At 40.0% G+C, this 25,485-nt stretch overlaps 1 protein-coding gene across 6 annotated transcripts in view; it reads right to left on the minus strand.

Annotated features, from left to right (window-relative positions):
- The window catches only part of PHKB (phosphorylase kinase regulatory subunit beta), a 206,971-nt gene that overhangs the window by 103,561 nt on the left and 77,925 nt on the right, over positions 1–25,485 (minus strand). For all 6 annotated transcript variants that reach the window (XM_030581825.1, XM_030581823.1, XM_030581826.1 and 3 more), the window contains 3 exons: positions 18,530–18,593; positions 4,863–4,958; positions 1,922–2,119 (listed from right to left, as the gene is read on the minus strand). In XM_030581825.1, coding sequence (XP_030437685.1) covers positions 1,922–2,119; positions 4,863–4,958; positions 18,530–18,593 — 358 coding nt within the window. The remainder of the gene's footprint in view (positions 1–1,921; positions 2,120–4,862; positions 4,959–18,529; positions 18,594–25,485) is intronic.

Here is a 25,485-nt window from a genome sequence, read left to right on the forward strand (position 1 = left end):
ACTTTTTAAACCAGAGGATAAAAATGAATACAAATTATTCTTTTTAGTACATTAGCTCTTCTTTTTAAAATACAGATCATTTTTCTTGTTTCATGGAGAGTTACTGTGCTTTTAACATGTTGTAACATATTCAAGCAATAAACTTACATAATCTAAATTATATTCTCAGCAGAAGATTTATTTATTTAAGGTACATCTGAAAGTATTTGAAGGAAAAATGGAAACTGAATTCAGACAACCTTTACTGATAGACATTAATACTCAAAACACATAGTGAAATTATTTTTAATATACTCAGACTGTAGCCAACTGTGAAATTAAATTAAGTGATAAATAACTTGCCTATTTGTTATGTGAAACCAGCTGTTCATTGAATTTAAATGTAAGCACATTTATCATCAGACAAATCAATGATTAAACTGCTGACTTAACATTCTCTCAGAACAGCACATGCAAAGATACAACACATCTTCTATAAAATGGACTGCACAGTGCTGCCTAATCTAATAACTCAGACGTTTTCCATTTCCTGCTAAAGAGAAGTACTGAAACATTCTCAATCTTAGAAGCGCACATTTTCACTGCAATCATGTGAGAAGGATATGATCTAGAACAAATAATATAATGTTTTGACTCCACATCAAACAAATCTTAAGTGTAAAAGTTTAAGTAAAGCCAGCATTAGACCACAAAGGCAGAGCCACAGGCTCTCTCAGAGGTTCAGAGAGGCCCAGGCCACTTCCAGCTTTTGAGGCTCCTAGCCATAATAAAAATAAATAATGACACGTGGTCTAATCTTGTGCCATCAGAACCGATATATTTTTATTAATATTTATGAACATTTAAAACTCTTTAATATGACAAAATCTATATCAATTAACAAAAAAACTATGTCTTTTACCAAATCACATCTTTTATTTGCTTACATTTGAATCTCCAAGCTGACAGAGTGTGCCACATTTTGGTCCGAGAGGGATGCGCATAAAAACAAGTTGTGAACCTTATCAAATGCCAAAAAAACAACAAGAAGTGTCTCAATTTGAGGCCCCCTTTAAGCTTGCGGTTCAGGCCAAATGGCCCTCCTGGCCCTCCCTCTGAGATAGAGGCAGAGGTAATTCCAAGGTAAGACCCTCAGTGTCAGTACAAGCATTTCCACTCATTGTTTTGCTTCTGTTTTTCAAGACATCTTGAGTACTAACAGACCTTGTTTAAATGTGTCCTTTCCAGCTTCTTATAAAAAACAGCTGTATTTAAGCATTTTGATTATATTATTTCTAGAGAGATGATACAAATCTTTAACAGTCTTAAATATAGCACAATTATGTTGCTTCCATATTATATAAAATGAGAGAATTCCCCCCCCCCGCCCCCTCTATTGGGGTAAGGGTTACAGGGTGAAAATAACATTTTTCAATTTTTTGGCTTGGTAATATGGTCTCTCTAGACTCTTGCTGGAAGTCTAATTTTGTGTCCTATTACACAGGTCTGATTTTCGAGCACTAAGGGATATCACTGGAAAAAAACAGACATGATAAAGCTATTAACTCATTGACCAGTGTCAACCTGAAAGACACTCTTATAAAGCTAGATAAAATCCTTGAAAAGAGAAAACTATACAAGAAGAGCTGACATAAATATAATTATAATGAACACACTATTTTAATGCACGTAATTAGAATGGACGCAGCTATTTTTCAATAAAAATTCTGCTGTTGACAAAACTCACAGGATACCTGGAGGAGTCAGCAGTGAGCAGAACTCTGCATTAACTGAAAATCATAATAAGCAGCAGCAAACATCAGCAAAAACATGTCAAATTCTGTTCTGAATATAAATACTGAAAACTCCAAATCTCTGTTCAGGTCAAAGAGCAGAATTTCTCCCTAAGCATGTTGTGTGTTCCATTAACATATTCCATTACCTTAATTTCTGCTGGTTTATAGTAACGCCGATTTCTGTCCTCCAGTGATGTTCTGTAACCATCTCTCAAAAATCGTTTGAACCCATATTTTCCTTTTAGTTTTCTAACAATTTTATCAAGTGTTTGACTGTATAAAGCATCATCATCCACAGCAAATGCAGGATAACTAATGCAGGGTAGAAGTGCTGCATCAGTGTTCTAGAGAAAAAAATATATAATTCCTCTTCATTTCTTATAAATTATTTCATGCATAATCAAAGAGAGCTTAACCCATTCAAAGAAATATGAAATCAGAATACAAGCAGAAAGACTATTGACAGGAAAAGCTGTTTTATCCAGCATCTGGGGAAATGGGGGTGCCAGTAAATGAAAAATGGTGGTTAACTAAGAGGGAGGGAGTTTGGGTGCAGGAGGAGGTACGGGGCTGTGGGTTTGGGCACGGAAAGGAGCTTGGGGCAGTGGATTGGGGTGCAGGAGCAATGACCCGTCCCGGCTGCTCCTAGACGGAGGACAGCTCTGTGCACTGCTTCCACTCACAGGTGCCACCCCCACAGCTCCCATTAGCAGTGGTTTCCAGCCAATGGGAACTGCGGGGGTGGCACCTGCGGGCAGGGAAGTGTGAGGAACCGCCTGCCATGCCTCTGCCTAGGAGCACCCGGGACAGGTTGCCGCTTGTGGGGAGCCGCCCAAGCTGAGTGTCCCTTGGATCCGGCACCTCGCACCTCCTCCCATACCCTGACTCTCTGTTCTGAGTCCCCTCCTGCACCCAAACTCTCTCCTAGAGCCTGTGCTCTGCACCCCCTCCTAGCCTGGAGCCAACCGGATTATAAACCGGCGTTTCGATGAAGATCAGAAATGCTAGTTTATAGAGCTTTCTGGTTGGTGAAGTGCGGATAAAACAGCTTTTCTGTACTTAGATTATAGTATTGAAGTACTCACTTAACTGCCCTGGAAAATAATACAAGAAGATTTAAAAATCCCAACAATAAAAAGGCATAAGGTTAGAGAAGAAATTGTGTATTTAGTTAATTAGCTAAAATATTTGTTGAGAAATAGGTGCTGAAAAGTAGGATATACAGATAACTTGTTTGGCCCAAAATGTGACCTACTTTTAAGCTGATAACCTGCACTGCGTATATATTGAATATATTCTAGATCTCTATTTTGGTGTTGGTGGTGGTAGTGGCGGCGGTGGAATACCCTTTAAGCTACCCAGTGAACATACAGTAATTTGGGGATCCAATTTCAAGACCAACAATGAACCTTTATTACCTAGGCTGGCAAGATTAAGGAACAAATACGGTTAACCAGAATTTCCTAAAAGCTTTGTATGGAATCTGTCTTCTTCAGCTAGAATAAAAATGAACTTGCCTTAAAGTGGGAGGAAAGGAGGAAATAACTGCATGAGCTGCACCTGGAGGGGAGTGAGGGATCAATAACACTTTATTAAGGATGAAGCTCACCTGGGCAGGAACAGGCAGGACTTCTATAAAGCTAAAAAGCTGAGTACCCAATGGGGGAGTAGCCTGGAGTCAACCCTTGACAGGAGAGAGGTGTGTTGGAGATAATAGGGTTTGGCAAGAAGCAAAAGAAGCCACGGGGAGCAGAGGAAACTTAGACAAATGGTAAAACCAGAGATGCCAAAAAATAGAAGGAGGGAGTAGGACAGAACCCAGGGAAGTAACAAACAGGTCTGGGAGTGAGTAGACCATAGCTGAAGAGCACAGGGTCCCTGGGATGGAACCTGAAGTAGACAGTGGGCTCAGGTTCCCCTTTCAGCCACTAGAGAAGCGGCACAGCCTTTGATGTAAAACAAAGCACTGCCTAGAACAGCAGAGAGACAATTTGTCCAGAGATTCTTTAACAGACCCTGGAAAAGTCACAGAGAGGGAGCAGCTGAGTCCTAAAGAAGAAGACAACCCAGAGTCCTGGGAGTTGACTTCAGAACTGGCTGGGAGCCCAGGTCTGAAGGCATAGCCACTGCCAGCAGCAGCAGCAGCAAAGTAGTAAGGATGGCGTGGTATGGTATTGCCACCCTTACTTCTGTGCTGCTGCCTGCAGAGCTGGGCCCTCAGTCAGCCGCCACCTCTCCAGACGCCCAGCTCTGAAGGCAGCAGTGTAGAACTAAGTGTGGCATGGTATGGGATTGCCACCCTTACTTCTGCGCTGCTGTTGGCAGGGTACTGCCTTCAGAGCTGGACACCTAGCCAACAGCTGCCACTCTCCAGCTGCCCAGTTCTGAAGGCAGCACATAAGTAAGGGTGGCAATACTATGATTCCCCCGCCTACAACTCCCTTTTGGGTCAGGCCCTCCAACTTGAGAAATGCTGGTCTCCTGCATGAAATCTGTATATTATAGGGTAAAAGCACACAAAAGACCAGATTTCAAGGGGGGAGACCAGATTTCATGGTTCGTGACACATTTTTCATGGCCATGAATTAGGTAGGGCCCTACTCATATACCTTATTACAGATGAAATCCAAAATTAAAATAGTTAGAAGTTTAGTACCTTAGGCTTTGGGTTTATTATGAAACAAAAAAAACCTTATAAAACTGCAGATATTTCAGCCACTATACAGTAAGCAAGGTGAATGAAAACAAGCACACCATCCCATAAAACGTCAAAGCCCTTTAAACAACTCTTGGCCTCGCTTATTCATAGACCAATTGGACTTTCTGTTTTAAATTATTTAAGCCACTGTTTTCACCTTGCCCTAATTATTCTTAAATTAAAGAGAGGTTGGCCGTGATAATTCTATTGCAGAGATGGCTCCTATTCTGCTGTAATATTTAAAACAGCAGAACCTAATTTCTTCCCAACCAACAAGTTCATATTCTTTATTAAATAGGATATTAAAATGGTAATAAAGCTAAGAACTATGCTTCTACCAATTTATTTTTTCTATATTCTGTTAACCTGAATTTCATCAAACTACTTACATGAGACCTTGATTCTCGGGGTAGCAATGAGCAAAGAGTTTGTCTGTTTCGATTATGGGCATCAAGATCCACGAATATGATGGACCAAGAGCAGCCCTATAAATAGAATATGAAAGTTAAGTTGAGGTGCAGGGGAAAGGTAACATATAAAAATTTCTGGAGCAGCAAATACTGGAAAAGCTACCAGCCCTCTTGTTTTACATAGGCAATTTAAGGTAACTAGGAATCAGAAGTTAATAATTTTCACCAGATCAGGAATAAAATTTAATTTTTTAAATAAATATAATCAACATATTATTAATAAAGGAATTAAATGCAGTTGGCAGAAATTAAACAGCGAGAACAGTATCTGAGATTACAAAAACATTAGCTCTCCATTCCAAGTAACTACTGTTTGGACTATTCAATTAAGACAGCATAGATGTATTAATTACATTTCCCATAACTTCTTAAACAAAAGCAATTCGATAAAAGAGACCGGTGAAAGCAGAAGTTTTAACGGTTAAGTTGAAGAGACCATATGGTTCCCTTATGAGACAAGCAAAAAGAGAAGATCTTTCCAACACATTACATCTCAATCAGAGTTATAAAAACAAAACAAATATTCTTGTCTTTCAGTTATCACACTGAACTTCATTTTATTAAGGCAGAGGCTCTCAAATAAAACTCAACACTTAGCAAAAATTAGGGAGAATAACCCACTTTGACATAACAGAATCTCTTTTACTTGAAACAAAGCCCTTAAAGCAAAACATTCCTTCAACTTGTCCCAATTATTCCAATACATAAATGTAATGGTCCCATTTGGATCTTTTGAATTTTAAGTTGTAAAATACAATATTTACATTAGAAATATAAGTTTACCAACTTTCAATTTTTGACAAACAAATGTATGAAAGCAGTTTATTGCCAAACAATGTGTGTCACTTAGGGCTGGGCTTGAGTACAAAGGTCCACCAGCCTGGATCTGACAGTAGGTCTGGGTCCTTAGGGTAAAATCCCTAGCCCCAGTGAAGTCAATGGCAGAACTCCCCTTGAATTCAATGAGGTCAGGATTCACCCTTCATGCTTATATTGTCATATTTCATTATCTGAGATGCTATAATTAAAACTCAAAAACCTCCATTCAAACAAATACTTCTTGAAGTGCTAAAAGGACCTGAGTCAAATGATGTTTTCCAAGATTTAAAAAAAACAACAACAAACCATAAAAACACCAGTTTATCTACCACTTTGATGCACAGCTGGTTTAGGCCTTGGAAGACTTTTCTGCTATTTTCAGTAAATGAAGGGCTTAGCACACATGCTGTCAATGCTAAAGATTCACATATTATAAAATTCTGCAACTGTTAATTACAAATGTGTATTGCACAAACAAGATATTTCAGCAGATACTACCAACAGTCTAAGGAGAGATTTTTAGAAGCTACTTATCATCTGTTGTAAATTTTAAAACATTTTTGGGTTCCAGCACTGTTAGCAATTTCATGGTCATCCTTCTGCAGAGGGCTGCCAAAACAATGTTAGAATATGCAGCAGTTCTTTGCAAAAGAGGATGTTTTTGAATATGCAGTGTCCTCTTTCTTTACATTGCTTTCTAGCCATGGTTCAAAAATATTCTTCCTTTCATAAGGGAAAGGAAAGACAATTGATTTATGTTATTATACAAACCTATTCAACTAGTATAGTTTTATTACAACTATCATTGTACTAGCTTAGTATTGTGATACAAACTGACAGTTTAACCTTGTCAAATAACTTTTTCACATGGTCTGCTACATATTATCATCTCAGTGAAACACTGTTGTTCTCTATCCTGGATAAAGGGAGTAAAAGCCGTAACATGCTTTACATGAATACCAGACACATAATCGCTAGGATCATTTTCATAAGGGAGATGAAAAAACTTCTTGGTACGAATATTTTGAGAATATTAAACAGAAAATATCCAGTTTTTAACCCTCATATTTACTTTCAAAATGTTTGTCTCCTCTCCTCTCCTTCCCCTCAAATCAAAAAACAAACAAGAAAAGCAATACCCCTCCCAACAATGTAGATAATTGGTTCGAGAAACACTCCTATCAGTGTTTGCATCTTAAACACCAATGGGATACAAACTTGTAAATGTGACTCACACAAGGGTGTCCCTGCTCCATGACTATCTAATATGATCAATAACAAAGGATGGTTGATGGAAGGAGGCACAACTGTTGATCCTCTCCCCATGCAGGAAAAAAGGATGGGCTGTTAAGGTCTACCTTTTCTTGACAAAAGAAAATGCTGTTGCATCCTATTGGGGGAAATGGAAAAGGCGGGGGCAGGATCCTGTCACACTTCTTTTGGTGAAAACAGGCTTGCTGCAGGTTTATTCATGCTATCTTTTGATGACCAGTGGTCAGAAAGGTGCAACCTTAATAAACATTTGTATAAACCATAATTAAAACAATACAGAACACATTTGCCTCATGGTCCAGATTCTAAACTGGTGTAAATCAGTGTAGCTCCATTGACTTCAATGGGTACACATGAATTTATATCCATGTAGATGGCCAGTTGGAGCTCTGGCCTATGATCTCAGAATACACACTGTAGCAGCTGATCTTCTCTATGAAATGGCATTTGGAATTGCAGCACAAGAGAACCATGATGGCAACAACTTTGCTATCTACCCGAAGAGCTCTGTTAGCAGGAAACTGAACATAAACTCAAACTGCAAAATTGGAAGAAAAATTCAACGTATTGATAACTAGGTCAAAAAAGAATCTGAAAATACAATTGTGATTTTTTTAACCTAACTGTCCCTTTAATAACTACATGCAGGCCAAGCTGAACAGAATTGAATCGAGAGCTGTATTGGCAAAACTAGTCATTTAGCTGAAAGAGAAAATCAGTCTCAAGCATCCATTTTATTTTTAGAAACTAAAAGCTATGATGGACTATCTAAAATGGAGAAAATCCTTCATATACTTGCATAATAGACAGGATAATGCTCTTTAGAACACCAGTGTCTTGGTTTTATATTTCAAAGTAGCAGCCATGTTAGTCTGTATCCACAAAAAGAACACGAGTACTTGTGGCACCTTAGAGACTAACAAATTTATATATAATTTTTTAATCTGGGAAATAACCAACATCTTTGCAGATATTTTTTAAATCAAGTCAAGCACAAGAAGAGACAGCTTCTATATTTCATTTCCAACTGTGTTCTGAGTCACTTTGAGAAGTCCTGCTGAGCATCTTGAGAGGAACTATACTAACACCACCAGACTGAAGGATGCCTGGAAACATGAAGCCACCCAGCCCTTCCAGAAAGATCCTGCACTTAAGCTGTGAATGGTGCGAAAGGCTTCAGGAAATAAAAATAAATAACATAATTAAAAAAAAAATCAATGTGTGGGGAAATTTTCATGTACACGCACACGTGCATGGAGAGAAGATTTATATAAAAGGTATAGTTATCAATTATTGGGTATGACATTACATGATGAAGTTTAAAGATTAAAACAAATCTTGTGAGAGTATGAAAAGCCTCTGTAACAGAAAGATGTGTTTATCTATACAGTAAAAAACAAAAAGACACCCCCCCACTCTCCAAGTATTTCTAACACATCCATCACCATTGTGTCTAGGCACTAACCACAACAATTAAGAAATGGCATTCTGTCTGATAAGAAATTCTTTGCTCTTTACTGCTTCTAGATTTAGCTGTTTTTATTTGAAGGGTTTTTGTTTGAACATTCATTATTTGACCTTCACTATTCAAATGAGATTCAACTGTGTAAATGCACAAACTCATTCAAAACTAACACTGGAAAAAACCTCTGTTTTTAGCAAAGAAAAAAAATAATTTGATTTCTTCTTCCCTTAGAAGACAATTATTCCATTTAAGCCCTACAACATTCTGTAGGGGCAAAGACCCACTCCTGCTTTTTAGGCCGACAATCTATAACTGATTTTAGCTATTTACACTTGTCAGGTGACTATTCATTGTATTTTGGCTTTTGGGGATGAACAGAGGCTTTTGGGTGTGTCTCAAAGTCTCCTTGTGCAGGGCTACAGCTTAAGGGGACCCCATCTGCCTCCTCTTGTGAAGCCATAATGAGGGCCTATCAGCCTCTTCCCAAACCCACAATCCTTAGGAACTTACTTGGACTCCCAACCTATCTTCTCCATGCAAATATTAAGCTCATTCCCCATGAGCCTAAGGCCTCTGGGAGATGAGTTGGCATCCCTGACAAGCCTTCCAAGACTTGCATGATTTGTGTGCATGCCTACAACAAATGTGCTAAGAGACTCTTAAGGTTTACCTATGGGCGATGGGCATAAGCCCCCTAAGATTCATTGTACAGAAGGCTATGGGCATCAGTGAACCTCTGAAATCTTGCAGAGAATGAGGGAAACAGGCTCATTATAACGTTTTTTGGCTGTTAATGTACTTACACAGACAAAGCCATACTTCTGAAGATTGTAATTCCAAAATTCTGCCCGAAAGGCGTTCCCTTCCTGTAGATCTTAGAGGGATCTTAGGTACAAACCTCACATTCAGGAGTCATTTTAAAAACTAAGGAAATTCCAGACAAAAACTTCTTTGGAGCAAAATTAAGGTTGACAGTACGTACCAACAGCCTAAGAATGCTGTAGTTGGGGAAAATACAATCTTTAAAAGACCAGGAAATTCAGAGTTAAACTTACAAGAAACCCAAACATTTGAAAGGACAAACGTTTATTTATGATACTCAAACTACCTCAACTTTGCTCCTATATTCAGAGTAATTCAGTATGCAAATCAGAAAATGGAGGTTTCTTACCTTTAATTGGAGGTTTTTTTACATGTGTGGTCTCTATCTGTATTCTACATGTAAGCATGGATGCTCCTCAGGCACATGAGTTCAGAGATTTTTAGAAAGTAGTGTCCGTTAGTCCACATATGCATAGTTGTTCTCCTCCTGCTCTGAACCAAAGGTATACAGGGCAGTGCAGACTAATAATGCCTTTCCAGCTCCTCTTCTTACTGCAAATCAGATAAGATCTGAAGCAGAGGGGAAGGAAGGCATCCAGGGGAAACAGATAAGGACCACACATCTCAAAGACCCTCCACTTACAGGTAACTAACCTTAATGTTATTCCATGCGTGGGTGATTAACAGGGGGTACAATGATACAGTTGGTATAGATATTTGTAGTAACCTCTACCTTGATATAATGCTGTCCTCGGGAGCCAAAAAATCTTACAGGTGAAACCGCATGCATATTAGGTGAAACCGCACTATATCAAACTTGCTTTGATCCACTAGGGTGCACAGTCCTCCCCGTAGTGCTGCTTTACTGCATTATATCCAAATTCATGTTATATCAGGTAGCGTTATATTGAGGTAAAGGTGTACCGCAGTTCTAACAGTTGCATTTGCAGAAAAGGCTTGACCTAATGTTTAACGCTTCATGAACATCTGGTTTGAGGTAGCCACAGTACGGATATAAAGTATAAACACCTCTCTAAAAGATGCTGTGGAGGTTACTTGGGCCCTACTGGAAAAGGATGTCACCTCATCCAAGGGAGGAATACTTAACAATTGGTAATAAAGAATGATGCCGCCAGAGATACACTTAGAGAGTCTCCGAGCAGATGCTTGTCCTCGCAATCATTCCACTATACTCACAAAAAGTCTTGTTGATTTTCTAATTGGTCGTGTCCCTTGTAGGTAGAACACTAGAAAATCTGACATCTAGAGAGTGAAGTCTCCTCTCCTTCTTGGAAGTATGAGGTTTTTGGAAGAAAACCAGTAAGTGAATGGATAGATTTACTGATGTGAAACTTAGAAATTACTTTAGGGACAAATTTTAGGTGAAGACAAAATGAAACCTTTTTCATAAAAGACATAATATATTACGGATCAGTCGTGAAAGCTCCCAGTTCACTCATCCTTCTAGTCAAAGTGATGGCAACTAAAAAGATGACCTTCATGGAATGGTAAGACATAGAACATGTAGATAGTCATCGAAATGGTGGTCTGGTAAGTACTGACAGTACAAAGGTCAGGTCCTGTTGTGGTGCAGATTTCACCACTGGTGGGAAGATCCTAACTAGATCCTTCAGAAAGCTAACTATTGCTGGACTCTGTCCTCTTGGAAGAGTTTGTCCTTAAAGTCCCAAATCCTTAAATAATTTTGCTAACAAAGCTTGGTAGTTGGCAATACGTAACTGAAGACTTGTAGAAAAAAATATCTTCCCCTCCCCAAAAGATCAAGTTGTTTTGAGTCCTCATCTGCCAGTGTAGCCTTAGAATGTTGTAATTTAGAACTTTCAGTGGCTGCTTGTGCCACCAGGAAGTTGGTTCCTGTGTGTGTAAAGAGGAACTCAGCCCCTTTGGCTGGTACAAATGTCTCTCTCAGCCCTTTTGGAGCCGGGGTGCAGGAGATTGGAGCGCGATACACCATCTTAGCTGGTTCCATGATGGCATCATTTACAAGGAGGACTACCCTACTGGAGGGACCAAAAGATCATAAAATGTCAAGGAGCTGATATAGGGTATCCTGGACCTCCTCTAGTGGAATCTGGAGGTCATTCACCATTCTCTGCAGAGGCTTCTGATATTGCTTGGGGTTGTCAGGTACAGATGGTGAAGATGGGACAACTGTCTACTCTTGGGAGGAAGACAAAACACATGTGGGTACATTTGGATCCAGATCAATCCCCTCTTCCTCATGCTCTGATGGAGCTGGTAGGTGTCGGACAGAAGAGGTACAGTGGATTAATCCGGGATGTCTACTGTATGGATTCCATGGAACCTAATAGGGCCAAGTAGGAAGGATCAATGAGGGGACCTCATTGTATTGGGTACCACTGTTTCCTTAGGTAGTCACATCTGGGTGAAGGATAGACCCCAGATCTTTGCAAGTCTCTGCCTGGACTTACCTCATTATGTGGGGGTGATAGATCACCTGGAGCCTCCAAACAGAATGTCAGTTCCTGCTCCACTGGTACAGCCATCAGTACCAATAACTGAAAGCTCCTGCCTAAGGGCTAAGGAGGGGATCATTTATGTCTCCTGGAAGTAATTTCCTTCCTCTGACGTGCCACTGTCTCACAGGAAGGTCAGATCGGAAGGAAAAAAGAGACTGAGGCTAAGGAAGGGTGAAGCTATCCTCTGACAAGGTGTAAGTTTTGGTCTGTCCCAGAGTCTGGTGCGTTCCAGTAGTTGGGACCTATGGATCCAGTGCATCCACAGTCATCATGGATGGTAGTTCTTTACAGGGAAGGGCCAGTATTGTCAAAGAGTCTACAAGTGAACTCTTAGATGTTGTTGTCAAGTGCCAATCCTTCGGCTTAGAAATCAGACACAACAATAGTACTGGTGGATCCTTTTTCCTTTGCACCTTCCCCTCATAGTAAAAAGGATTTAAGTGAGCTTAATTCCTTAGAATCCACCTGTGAGGATTCACTTGATTTGGAGAGAGCCAGGGAGTGATCTCTTCTGGAAGCAGATCTGGAAGGACATATGGCCTTATGCTTGTCATGAGAAGCCCTGGATGATGACTCCATGAGTTAGCAGCTCTGACTTTTGTTCCTGAGCATGTGCTTGGAGGGGTACTCATCAGCTGAAACTGACATACAAGGGGGTCAGGAAGGTCAGATCGAAAGGAAAAAAGAGACTGAGGCTAAGGAAGGCTGAAGATATCCTCTGACAAGGTGTAAGTTTTGGTCTGTCCCAGAGTCTGGGGCGTTCCAGTAGTTGGGACCGATGGATCCAGTGCATCCATATCAAAACTGAGGTCTCATAGCCTTCTCCATCATATGTTTTTCCAGCCGCGCTCATGAGCTTCATGGGTCTGAGGGAGAAACAAGCACCAAATTCTGAGCTTAATTGAGATAAGTGCCTCTCCCAGAAAACAGAGGCAGCACTGGTGCTTGTTGCTCGTGGAGGAGGAGTGAAGGCAGGAAATGCAGTTCTTAAACTGTGGGACTCTGGGAGTAGTCTTTGTCTTGGAGAGAGACTTCCAGAGGCAGAGAGAAAACTAAGTTATACTAACTATGCTAAAATTATTTACAATACATTTACAGATTTGTTAAGAGAAAGGAAGCATGGAGAAATCTGTGGACACAGAGGATTATAACTCAGGCCATGCAGGAGTAAGAAGGATCTGCACTGCCCCTTACATCCTTGGTTTGGAGCATGAGGAGAACAACTGCATATTGCAGACAATGGATACTATTTTCTAGAAATCTCAGAACTCAGGTGCATGGTGCACATATGTACCCACATAAGGAATACACACAGAGATCAGCGCTTGAAGAACAACATAAGATACCTTTGTTCACTCAAAAAGTTTTTCATCTTATTAGTCAATAAAAAAACAGAAATATTTATTTAGTCACAAAGTGGTTGCGCCAAGTCTGGCGTTCACACAGTGCCGGGAACGTGTGTGTATGGCGAGGGGTGGCAAGACTACTTTAGACAATCTTGTTTAGATAAAAGACACACTTATAGTAATCATTAACTTTTCCTCACTAGGCTCCAATGATACAAGTTGTTGAGATTGATAGGCTCTAATGATGCAAGATTGGGCCCTACGATTGCACTTGCTAACCACTGATTGAAGTATGTACGTGATACAGAGCTAGCATATTTACAGTGGAGATATTATACCATTTACAAAGCAATATTCTGCAGTGAACATTTCTGATATTCACCTGTAAGCTGCACAAATACAGTGACTATCCAAAATCTAAGCCACTAGCTGTGAACTTAAAAAAAAGTCTTAGAAAATGTCTTTGATCCAAAAATAATTTATGCAGCTAGAAAAAGAACTAAGGAAGGAAGAGAGGTTCAAATTGCTAAGGAAGACGCCAGATCTGGGGGGGAGGAGGGAAGAATTACAAATAGATTGAGTAGTGTAAATTGTGAATTTCCATATTTTCAAACATTGATTTTCTTGTAAGGTTACACTTCAGCAGAAATTACCACAGGTGAAATTAAGAGTCTGTCTGTGCACAACTGATGTCAGTGGTAAAATCTGCATTGATTCTAGTGGTGCAAGACTGAACCCCAGAAGCCTGCGTACTTACAAATACCTATAGTTACAAAGTGATACTTTGCATCCTTAAGAGAGAATTATACAATCTTACCGCGTAGAATGGAATCTGCAGCAGGCTTTTTAAAATGATTGTATGAAATTAAAAAAACAAACAAAACCTGAATATTTTGTTTTGCCACATACTCCTCTCTATAATCTACATTTCTGTACTATATTGTCTGTCAGTAAAATAAGAAGAGAAAATTCTACATTAAACACAGTTTAATTTTTTTATATAAAACTTTTGTCTAGTTAAAGTACTTCCAGTAAGAAGAAGAATAGTACTTAGTACTTACATTGCACCTTTCACTTAAAGACCTGAAAATTCTTTACAAATATTAATTATGCCTCATAATACGCCTGTGAGGTACGTATTTCTATCCCCAATTTTACAGATGGGGAAACTGAGGAACAAATAATTTAAGGGGCTTACTCAAAAAAGTCATACAGACAATAAGGAACAGAATTTAAAATGGGAATCCTGGTGTCCTGTTTTCCAGTGAGCAGCGAGGAGGCGTGGCCCCCCTCAGAGACGGAAGCGGAGGGAATGCTGTAAGCCACCTGGGGGGGAGATCCAGGAGTACCACGCAACACACACAGAAGCAGAAGGGTGGGACAGGAAGCAGAAGTATAAAAGACCAGCCCAGCAGCTCAGTTGAGAGAGAGCTGCCGAAGGAGACAGATGCTTCTTCCTCACTGCTGGAGAGGGATGCTAAAGAGAACCACTGCTGCACCGGGGACCAGCCTGAGCTTCCAGAGAGCCCTGCCATGCATGACGCTGAAGAGCTGCTACTGATATCCTTGGTAGTGTATCCTGGAAAGACTGAGGACGACCCCTGGACACAAGTACACCTAAGGGGAAGAAGTAGAAAGCAGCCCAGGGAAACCAGACAAGTTTGGTTGGAAGCTGGCCTGAAACAAGGTCACTGTGTTGTGGGCGAATCCACTGACCCACTGGTGGACAACGCCGCTGCTGTTAGGGTCCTGGGCTGGGGTGTGATGGAGTTGGGTGGGCCTGCATCCCCCCTGCCACCACATCCTTGGGCTGGCAGTACTCTCCCTCCTTAGGCCAGGCGGCCTGTTCTCCTCGGGCACCCCTACCGGAGCCCCATAGACTGTGCTTGGTGCTCACCACTCCTGCTGGAATCCTGCTTAAAGGCGAGGTGACGAGACTGCTACTGCTCTTTCTGGTTGCAAGCCAGAGCCCAGATTGTTTACGGCCTCACCCTGCTTGAAGGCTAATTCTCTTCTTTTCTCTTTGCTTGGAAAAGACTCTAGCAGACCAAACTGGGAGGAGGTATGGTCTCCCTCAGAGGCGGAAGCGGAAGAATGGCACTGCCAGTGCCATACTAACATAAGATCTGTGCTATAACTCCAGCCAGTAACAGGAACAGCCAAAACAGAGACAGGCGGGTAGAAAGTGGGGCCCAACCGGGGCTACCCCTCCAGACTCAGAACTGTGCAGGCAAGACCCACACACACTCTGGGAACACTACAGAATGATCTGCCTTTCTCTGCCCTGTGCCAATTGGCCGTTTGCTCCAGCTCTCCCCCTCCCTCCTCAGGCCCTTCAGCTCAGCTTTATTCCACACCTGCCACTCCTACCCTGCTCTGTCCTCTTCCCTTTTCTTTCCTCCTAACTAACCCCATCCCTCCAATAGCCCACAAAATTATGGAACTGCAGTAAAAGCTCTTTAATCTGGCATGTTGGGGGAATGGGAGGTGCCAATAATTGAAAAATTCTGGTTAACTAAGAGGGAGTAAGTTTGGGTGTGGTGGGGTTGGGTGTGCCGGACGGGGGCACTCACCTCTGGTTGCTGCTTGCGGAGAGCTGCCAGTCTTTGCAGCCCCTAGGGTGGCTCTGCGCATGCTGCTCCTGTCCACAGATGTCATCCCCATAGCTTCTATTGGCCACAGTTCCAGGCCAAAGGGACGGGGGGGGAGGGGCAGGGTGCGCAGAGCCGCATAGCTGCGCTTCCGCCTAGGGGCTGCAAGGACTGCTTGTGAGGGGCCGCCTCAGATGAGTGCCCCCTGGATCCAGCACCCCCCCACACCCCTCAACCTCCAGCCCCGCATACCCCCTACACCCAAACTCCTTCCCAGAACAAGCGCCCTGCACCCCCAGTGCCCCAATCCTGCACAAACCCCCCCCCCCCGAGAGCAAGTGCCCTGTACCCCACCCCCTTGTCCCCCAACCCCGCACCCTCCTGGCACCCAGACTCCCTCTCAGAGCCCAAGGCCTGCACCCCCCATACCCCAATCCTGCCTCCAAACTCCCTTCCAGAGCCCAGGCCCTGCACTCCCCCGCATCGCAGCCTCACACACATCCCCCCTCATTCCACACTCCAAATCCCTCAAGGCTGTTCCTCTACCTAGGAGCAGCGGAGACATGTCGTTGCTTCTGGGGAGCCATGTAGGGAGCCTGCTGGCCCCGCACCAACTGGACTATAAACCAGACTTTATATGAAGATTAGAAATGCCGGTTTATAGAGCTTACTGGCTGGTACACAGCCAGATAACACAGCTTTTACTGTGATATGTTTGCTATCACATGGTTCACTTGGCTTCTGTGTTATATCCCTTCTCCCTGTCTGTCTTGTCTATGTAGACAATATTGTCATTGTTTTCATGTACTCCCATCTGTCTGTGTCCTCCTGTTCTCTCTTCTCTTATACTTAGATTGTAAATGGTTTGGGGTAGGCAATGTCTTTTTCTTCTGTGTACAGCACCTAGCAATGGGATCCTACTCTGTGACTTGGGCTCCCAGGCACTACAGTAATACAAATAAGAAAAAAGTAGTAATAATGAATAAATAGCCACTAGCTCACTTAGAAAGCACTATGTCAGTAAATTGACTCAGCATTGAGTCTGCCAGTCTAAATAAAGGTGACTTACAAAAAAATGTTCAAGTCTCCCTCATCTCCAGTTAAGACAATATTAAGAAATAAAGACCAAAGCTTTTCTTTGGTAACTGTATAAATTTCCTCCCCAACCCCTACATTGGATTCACCATGAGAATCAAATTTTGCTGTATCTTAAAGCAGGATTTTAAGCTTTGAAATAGGCAAGAATTGCCACTCTGCAAGTCAGCTGTGTCTCTGACTTTTGAGGTAACAGAAAAGTACCAGCAGAAACAACAAGGAATACTTGTGGTAGTTGTTTTTGCTGATACAGACTAACACGGCTACCACTCTGAGAAAAGTACCAGTACTTAAAAAAAAAAAAAAAAAAAAAAAAAAAAAAAAAAAGTGCCCACCCTTTTAAACCATCAAGAATAATGTTTTTGAATAAGATTCCCAGGGCTTAGTCAGTCCTTAAGTTTTTGATGTTTTCATTCAGTATACAGCTGGGACAATCCTCTCAGCATATTTGGATATATTTCCCCAGCCTTTGACTTTTAATTAGATCAGATCAGTGCTACTTCACGTACATATGGGTCACATTATAAAATAATTTAACCCTTCAAGGATCATAGACTTTCAATGCACTACTGTTTAACAGTAGCAGTTTTAACTGAGTGGCAGAAGGAGGAAAAAATTAATGGTTTCAAAATCAAGTTTCGGATGATTTTCAACACTAAAAGGGAATTTGCAAAACTAAAACATTACATCTATTAACATTCTTTTTTCAGACATGAAGGCATATGGGTATTCTAGAAAGACAAATACTGCCTGAGAATTGAAAGAATGAATACTTGGAAAAAAAATGCAATGCAGGAGCAAGTTTAAAACATTAAACCATTTTAAACTCACAGCTCTGCTGCTGCACTCACTTTTTTTGCCAAAAGTCACTTAAGGACAATCCTCTGCCAGAGTGCTTTACCCTTGTAATTTGGTTATCTCAGCATGTATGGCACCATCCACCTCTCCTTTATTTTTGTAAAGCCACAACTCCCTTTTTCCCCATTGACTGACAATATTTAATGGCTCAGTGACAAATTTCCTCCATTACTCACCTTTTCGGGGTCATAAGTTTGGGAAGAATACTTTTTGAGTCTAGACCTTTGTGGGTATAATATAGTAAGAGACCTATATCCAATATTTTTGAGAATGTAAAAATGGGAATGTCTGTCAGAGGTAAAGTATGATGAAAGGCTTATATTGAACTCCATTAAAAAACATATCTGGAAAGGGGGGGAGAAACCCAAACCAAATTAAAAAAAACAACCCCCCCAAAATAAATAGACCATGTTCAAGGTTAATAACAGGGAAGATTCAAATGATGGGGCAAACTACTTGAGATTTAAAACACAAATGACAGTAGTTAGATCACAAACAAGATGAGTTGTTTAAAATCTTGATCAAAGGTGACAGGGAAGTAGAAAAGTTATAGACATTTCAATTTTAACCAGAGTTAACAAAAAAAAATATTAAAAAACCATACACAACTGGAAAGAGAAGTAAAATTTGCTATATATAAGGACAAATCTGATTTTATTCAGTTATCATTCTGTACCTGAAAAAGTAACAAATAAATTTACCGGTTTTGTTTTATATGAATTCTACACATCCACTGATCAGGGGTGAAAACAATTTTTTAAAAAACAACCTGTTAATTTTTACAAATATAGACTGAACAAACAAATGTTTTTACTACCTGATTGCCAAAGAGGTTGAATCCATTAATTGCTTCCAGGGCTGCTTTTGCTAACCCAACAGAGCTGAGGGGGAGAAAAGAAAGACATTTGTTATGCTTACAAACCTGGAATTTAACAAATCAATACCTGACGTTTCTTTCAGAAGTAGGATCTCTTCTTGATTAGTATTTTGTGTTTAAACCCTAAACTAATTAACAATGGTGCAATAGGTTGTGTTTATTTTCCAGAATTTTTCTTTTTGGTTTTTAATTTGTCTTTAAAAGTCAGTGACCATCTGGAAAAAATGCATCTAGTTTCATTTTGCTGTTGGACATCTAGCATTCTCTGCTTCAAGGCTTTGGTAGTGGGAGGGAGGGGGGAGAAGCAGAGCTTCAGCGCACTCATGGGAGGAGGTGGAACGCAGGTGAGCTGGGGTGGGGCTGCCCCTGGGAGGGCCACAGCAAGTAATGGGGCGCACAGAGGAACTACTCCCCGCTCCAGCTCATTTCTGCCTCCTCCTCTGAGCATGCTGCCGCCGCTCTGCTTCTCCCCTATTCCCCCTTCCAGGCTTGCTGGGCCAAACAGCTGATTGGTGCACCAAGACTGGAAGGGAGGGAGGGAGGGAGAAGCGGAGCAGCAGTGGCGCACTCAGGGCGGAGGCGGAGGCACAGTGCAGGTGAGCTGGGGCGGGGAGCGGTTCCTCTCCGTACCTGATATAATGCTTCCTCATCTAAAACACGGTGAGATTTTTTGGCTCCCGAGGACTGCATTATATCGGGGTAGAGGTGTACATAAAAGGTTGTTACAAGGAGGAGGGAGAAGAATTGTTCTTAACCTCTGAGGACAGAACAAGAAGCAAGGGGCTTAAATTGCAGCAAAGAACATTTAGGCTGGACATCAGGAAAAACTTCCTAACTGTCAGGGTGGTTTAAGCATTGGAATAAATTGCCTAGGGAGTTTGTGGAATCTCTATAACTGGAGATTTTTAAGAGTAGGTTAGACAAACACCTATCAGGAATGGTCTAGATAATTAGCACTGCTACGAGTGTAGGGGACTGGACTAGACGACCTCTTGAGGTCCGTTCTAGTCCTCTGATATGTATAGACTTTGTGAGAGTGTTTGTTTTTTAAACACACTAATTTTCGATGTTCACTTTTTTGATGTTTTCATGGCTATATATATAGATGATTGTTCACATATAACAATTAGTACAGAGCTTGTTGCCCAGGTTCCATCTTTAACTGTTTATGCTTCCCACTACACAGTAAAAATAGTATCACAAAATGTTATGCATTCTCTCTTGCCTCTGTGGACATTGCATGCAGAACAGAAAATGGGAAACTAGGATTATTCCTTCTAGGAGTCAAACAGCCAGGTAATAGTTCACTACAACATTACTTTTCATTTACATTTTTTAGTAACTAGTTAAGGCCCACATATAAATATTGCAAATTGCTAATCAACTTGAGACATTTTTACAACATAGTATGTAAACAAATGTTTTATTTTTGAAGAAATAAAAAGGAACCATCTATTTACAAAATTCTACAATTTTCTAAATACAAATTGCAAACCAAATTAAAATTTATAAACCTTTCTAAATGAGCAAAACTTTGATTTTAAAATACATAAAGCATTCACAAAGCATCCATTGTAAAGTCAAATGGTTTGTAGTTCGTGGTTTCTTTCATTTTAATAATATATAATCTTATACTTACAGGGGTCACCAACACTTTGTCAATACAGAAGCAGCAGCAATATTTTCTTCTAGCTAATACATTTTTTGGCCTTAGACATATTTTTTTAAAAAGAGTTTAAGGTGGACTAATTCAAATCTACAGACAGTTGACAGATTTATCTGAACATAGATTATTAAAAAAAGCAAAATCACCATCATAAAGAGAAAAAGGACCTCTTAGGGCATCATGAACGTGATTTTTTTTTCAAAATTTACTGAGTAGGTTCATTTTCATTATCACACTTTCTACCTTAATACTCTCTAATAATTTACATTTATTATGGAAGTCTTAAAGCAAAAAACCAACAATCATCCACTACTACAAATGTGGTGAGTCAGAGATGTCATCTTAACCAGAGGAATGACAAAAAAGGCACCATTACTGAAATATTGTTTTAAATGATACACAACTAAACTACATATACCAGAACTTCAACTGTGTCAACTATATTGAAATAAAAATGAGCTAAAACAATAATATATATGAAAAATGATTTTGCATTAGTACAATGGGGGGAGGGATAGCTCAGTAGTTTGAGCATTGGTCTGCTAAACCCAGGGTTGTGAGTTCAATCCTTGAGGGGGCCATTTAGGGATCTGGGGCAAAAATCTGTCTGGGGAGTGGTCCTGCTTTGAGCAGGGGGTTGGACTAGATGACCTCCTGAGGTCCCTTCCAAACCTATGATTCTATGGAAAAAAAAACCAAAGATTAGTTTTCAAAACTCACAGAGCTTCTAAAAAGTAAAATATTAAGATAGCAGATTATAGTCTGTAATAAAACTGTCATTAAACAGACACTACAAAAACTAGGAAGATCTCTTTAGACAGACTGCTTACAAATCACATCTTATTTTCTTCAATGAGTGACCGCTTGTATATGTTTAAAATGGTAATCAAAATGACAGTGTGATCCTTTCATCACTATCCTTGATCTTTAACTTGATCATAGTGTTATCTCTCACCTTTTCCCTTTATCTATCCCTACTTCATAATCAATCTAACATGCTGCCAAGATCATTTGCTGACATCATCCTGCTGATATTCTAATCATATCCTCGCCTTGAATGTCTTCACTGGTTTCCTCTTGCCTTCTCTAGCATCTAATTCCTACCGCTTGTTTTCACTTTCAAGGCTCCACTCAACTCTACATCATAATCATTTGTTTGTTTGTTTGTTTATGTATTTACATGTCATAAGCATGCATAGTGTTTCAGAATTAATTACAAAAACGACAGTACCTTCTTTTTAAGCATATCATCTCATTAATATTAAAAAAACGGAAGATGAACAAGGAATAGGAGAGATGATATAGGGGATGAGAATTACAAGAGAGATTGTGATTACATATGCATCCTGTTGGTTTGTTTTAAAAATGTTGCTTAAATTGAAGAAATGGGAAGAGGAGGTCAGTGATGAGAAGCAAACTGAAATAAATGAGTTTTAAGGTGGGATTCGGTTGTGCACAGGAGTCAGGCAGGATGCACCAGATATAAAGGCTGGCATGTGTAAAGTTGCAAGCATGCCTGTGAGAAGCAAAACAAAAAAAAGGTTATCAAGGGAAGCGGAAAGTGATGAGATACAGGGCATAAATGGGGAGCAGGGTCCACGAATGTTCCAGAATAGAAAGTCTCCAAGGAGGTGACATCAGGAGAGAGAAATAGTAAAAGCCTCACCATCCTATAAAACTGGTGGATCATAATTGGCTCACTCTCTTCCCCATAGTTTCCTAAAGTTGCATCCAGGGAAAGGAGAGACAGAAAAATCTCTTAACACAGGAACTCATTGCTACTGCTGAGAATCTCAGCATCAACCCTCACCCAGACTAAAGTCTGCCCTCCATGTGAAGCTGCTGTCACCATCATTATGCAAGAGACATCGTTTGAAGAAAGGAGCTCCTACTAAGGATAATGAGTTATACCAGTGCTCTCCAAACTTGGGATGCCACTTGTGCAGGGAAAGCCCCTGGAGGGTCGGCTGCTTTGTTTACCTGCTGCGTCTGCAGGTCCGGCTGATCGCGGCTCCCACTGGACCTGCGGATGCGTTAGGTAAACAAAGTGGCCCAGCCCACCAGAGGCTTTCCCTACATAAGCGGTGTCCCAAGTTTGGGAAACATTGAGTTATACTGTTAAGATTAAGATGGTGGGAAAATGCCTTAAGCGATGTAATATACTAATATTGGGAAAGTCTGAAGGATCTGGAAAGTATTAATTGGTGTAATATTGTAGTTTCTTTATTGGTAGCAATACTTGTGTAAATACTGGTCAATTACTTCAAATTACTAAATTATTTAATTTTCTCTACAAAAATGCAACTTCACCTATATGGAAAGACTTTTTTGTCATATTCTGTTTGGGATACGGATTATGTAATTAAGGCAATATAAAGAAATTAGGATACTAGATTACATCAGATCCCCCTGCTCCCCACCCCCCCCAACAGAAATACCACGAGAGTGACCTTGACTCAGAGAAATTCATGACTTTGAGGAATAAATTTGTCTCTAGAGATATTTTGGCATCAGTCCCTTCTGTAGAGAAACTGCAATTAATCACTGCTAGGAATTTATATTTTATAATTTTGACACTAGATTTTTCTATCTAATTAGATTTTTTTATTAGAGCAATGTAAAAGGGACTATTTGGCTAAGGGGAAAAATACTAGTTCATATGAGTCAACGATAAGCCCAATTTTTTCTGACTTTGAACTGATGTTACTTAAAAATGGTTACATTACCTACAGCTAACAAATTATATGATTATGTGCAATTTTTCAAAAAAGATACAAGTATGGATAAGCTATATGTTAAACCTTGCTTGTACAGTGTCAAAAGCATTTTGTCAGAGAAGGTTTGGCTGGGAATTTATACAGACAAGTTTTTCCTTGTAAATATACCACCACATATTTATGGATATTCAATATTAAAATGTTTTAAAATTAAAGTCAGACCCTAGTCAGGAGAGCATCTTATAACTATGCAGAAGATATTTTCAACAGAATGGAAGGGGAAACATGTCTAGTTGCAGAATTGCATGTATTATATTTAGCACACATTATTTCTGTTTGTTTTCATTATCAGCAATGCCATAAAAAAAAAGTTGATTTCAAGCTGTATCATTTTTTTTAAACCATCACCAATAGGTTTATAAAACCTCAGTTTCCCTTCAGAAACACTGCCAGAAATAGTGCTTGTGGGATTTAATTCTAATTGGTTCAACAAGGGAAAGCTGATTATGTTAGCTAAACAACTGTGCTTGGAGCAGCTGCCAGCAAAGACTGGTAAATTCCCTTGGTTTTTAAACCTTCGGATGATTAGAAAGTTATTGTTACCCAAATAATGCAATGAAGTAGTAAGATGAACTCACTGGTGTAACGGATACTAACCATTTCCTTAGTGTCAAGTCTCTCAAAATAAATTTTAACTTTATTCTAGTAGTTTTATCTAGTACAGTTATGAAAGAGCAACTGGTTTAACTGAAATCGGCATAGCAACTTAGGGTACGTCTTCACTACTGGCCGTATCGGCGGGTAGAAATAGATTTCTCAGGGATCGATATATCGATTTCTCGGGGATCGATATATCGCGTCTCCTCTAGATGCGATATATCGATTCCCGAATGCGCTCCTGTCAACTCCAAAACTCCACCAACGCGAACAGCGGTAGCGGAGTCGACAGGGGGAGCCGCGGACGTCGATCACGTGCCATGAGGACGGTAGGTAACTCGAACTAAGATACTTTGACTTCAGCTATGCTATTCACGTAGCTGAAGTTGCGTATCTTAGATCGATCCCCTCCCCTAGTGTAGACCAGCCCTTAGTTAAATCATGTTTCTTGGGTGTTATAGCTATATTCTAAAAAAAACCGGATACGCTCTATGAGCACAAGATAAATCCATTGCTTTGATAACTGGATTACATGTTAATAGAGAAGTCCCTATTTCTTCTTCCAGAGGAACACCTTCAATACACATGAGCAGACATTTTTGGACAGTGAGGGCAAGAAGAACTGACTGGCAAGAACTAACAGAGGTAACAGTTGACTGCAAAGGAAAGAGCAACGACATTAAGGCAGAATAAGTGATCTTATTTGTCTAGGTAAGGGGCGGGAGCTCACAGAGAGTATAAAAAAAATATGGATTCCTCCATAGTGAACCACTTTAACTTGTATTACTTTTACCTGCTCACTCAATATTCCTAGGTAAACAATCAGTATTAATTGTAGCTCACCAGTATTCTTCTACCTTTGCTTATTCAATACTTGGGAGATTTCACTACTTGCAAATAAAAATACTAGTATTTTAAAATTAAAAGGCTGTTTTCATTTCCCCATCATACAATAAATATTCCTTCATGTTAATAGTCTATCAGACCCTTCCCCTATTGTATGCTAGTGACTGCTATGAGTGCTATATTTTGCAGATGACAAATACATAAGGAAGATCCTGCAATACTACAGTAAGGAGGAAAAGTGCTAATATATTTTAACAGTTGAAATAGCAAATATGTCTTAAGATAATGAAAAGCTATTCAAAACAGTAAGCAGTATAAGATTATGTGCATTATGAATGCTATTAAATTTCAGACAGTTGACAATTTAATCATTAATTACTTCTTGTTGGTGGAGTCAAGAAAAAAACAATAGAATTTCTGCTATTAGGCATGTTATGTTCATTTCTCTTGGGTCATTTGTACATTACATACACAATGATTAATATTGTAAGAAATATGTTCTTTTAAAATATACAGCTCTGGTCATAACTCCTAAAGAACTTTTCCTTCTTTTCCCTTTTAGGATGGACAACAGCACAATATGAACATGTTGTAGGAACCGAGTATACGTTATACTCTTTGTGAACGATGTTCTAGCTCTACATGGCCTCAAAACAAAACCTGATCCAACCATTCTTGAGATTTGGGGTAGTCACGACCTGGATCTATTTTTTTTTTGTTTTAAATCCATGTCTTTATTAATTTAACTAACATTTGTACTCCCTAATGCTACTGGCATGACAAGGAAGTTAACTGAGTTACTAAAATGTCATTAATTACAGCTTTAAATTGCTACATCTGTCCCATAACCTTAATGAAAGACAGAAAGCAGGCACTAAAATTTGTACATTATTGCCAATTACTAATCAAAATCTTAGATAACAAAAAGTTCAAGGACCCTTGCTCAGATTGTTTCCCTCTAAACATAATAGCAAGAGACAATGTATTTTAGCATATATTTAGCCAAATGC

This window comes from Gopherus evgoodei, chromosome 12, assembly GCF_007399415.2.
Source record: "Gopherus evgoodei ecotype Sinaloan lineage chromosome 12, rGopEvg1_v1.p, whole genome shotgun sequence".
NCBI lineage: Eukaryota > Metazoa > Chordata > Testudines > Testudinidae > Gopherus > Gopherus evgoodei.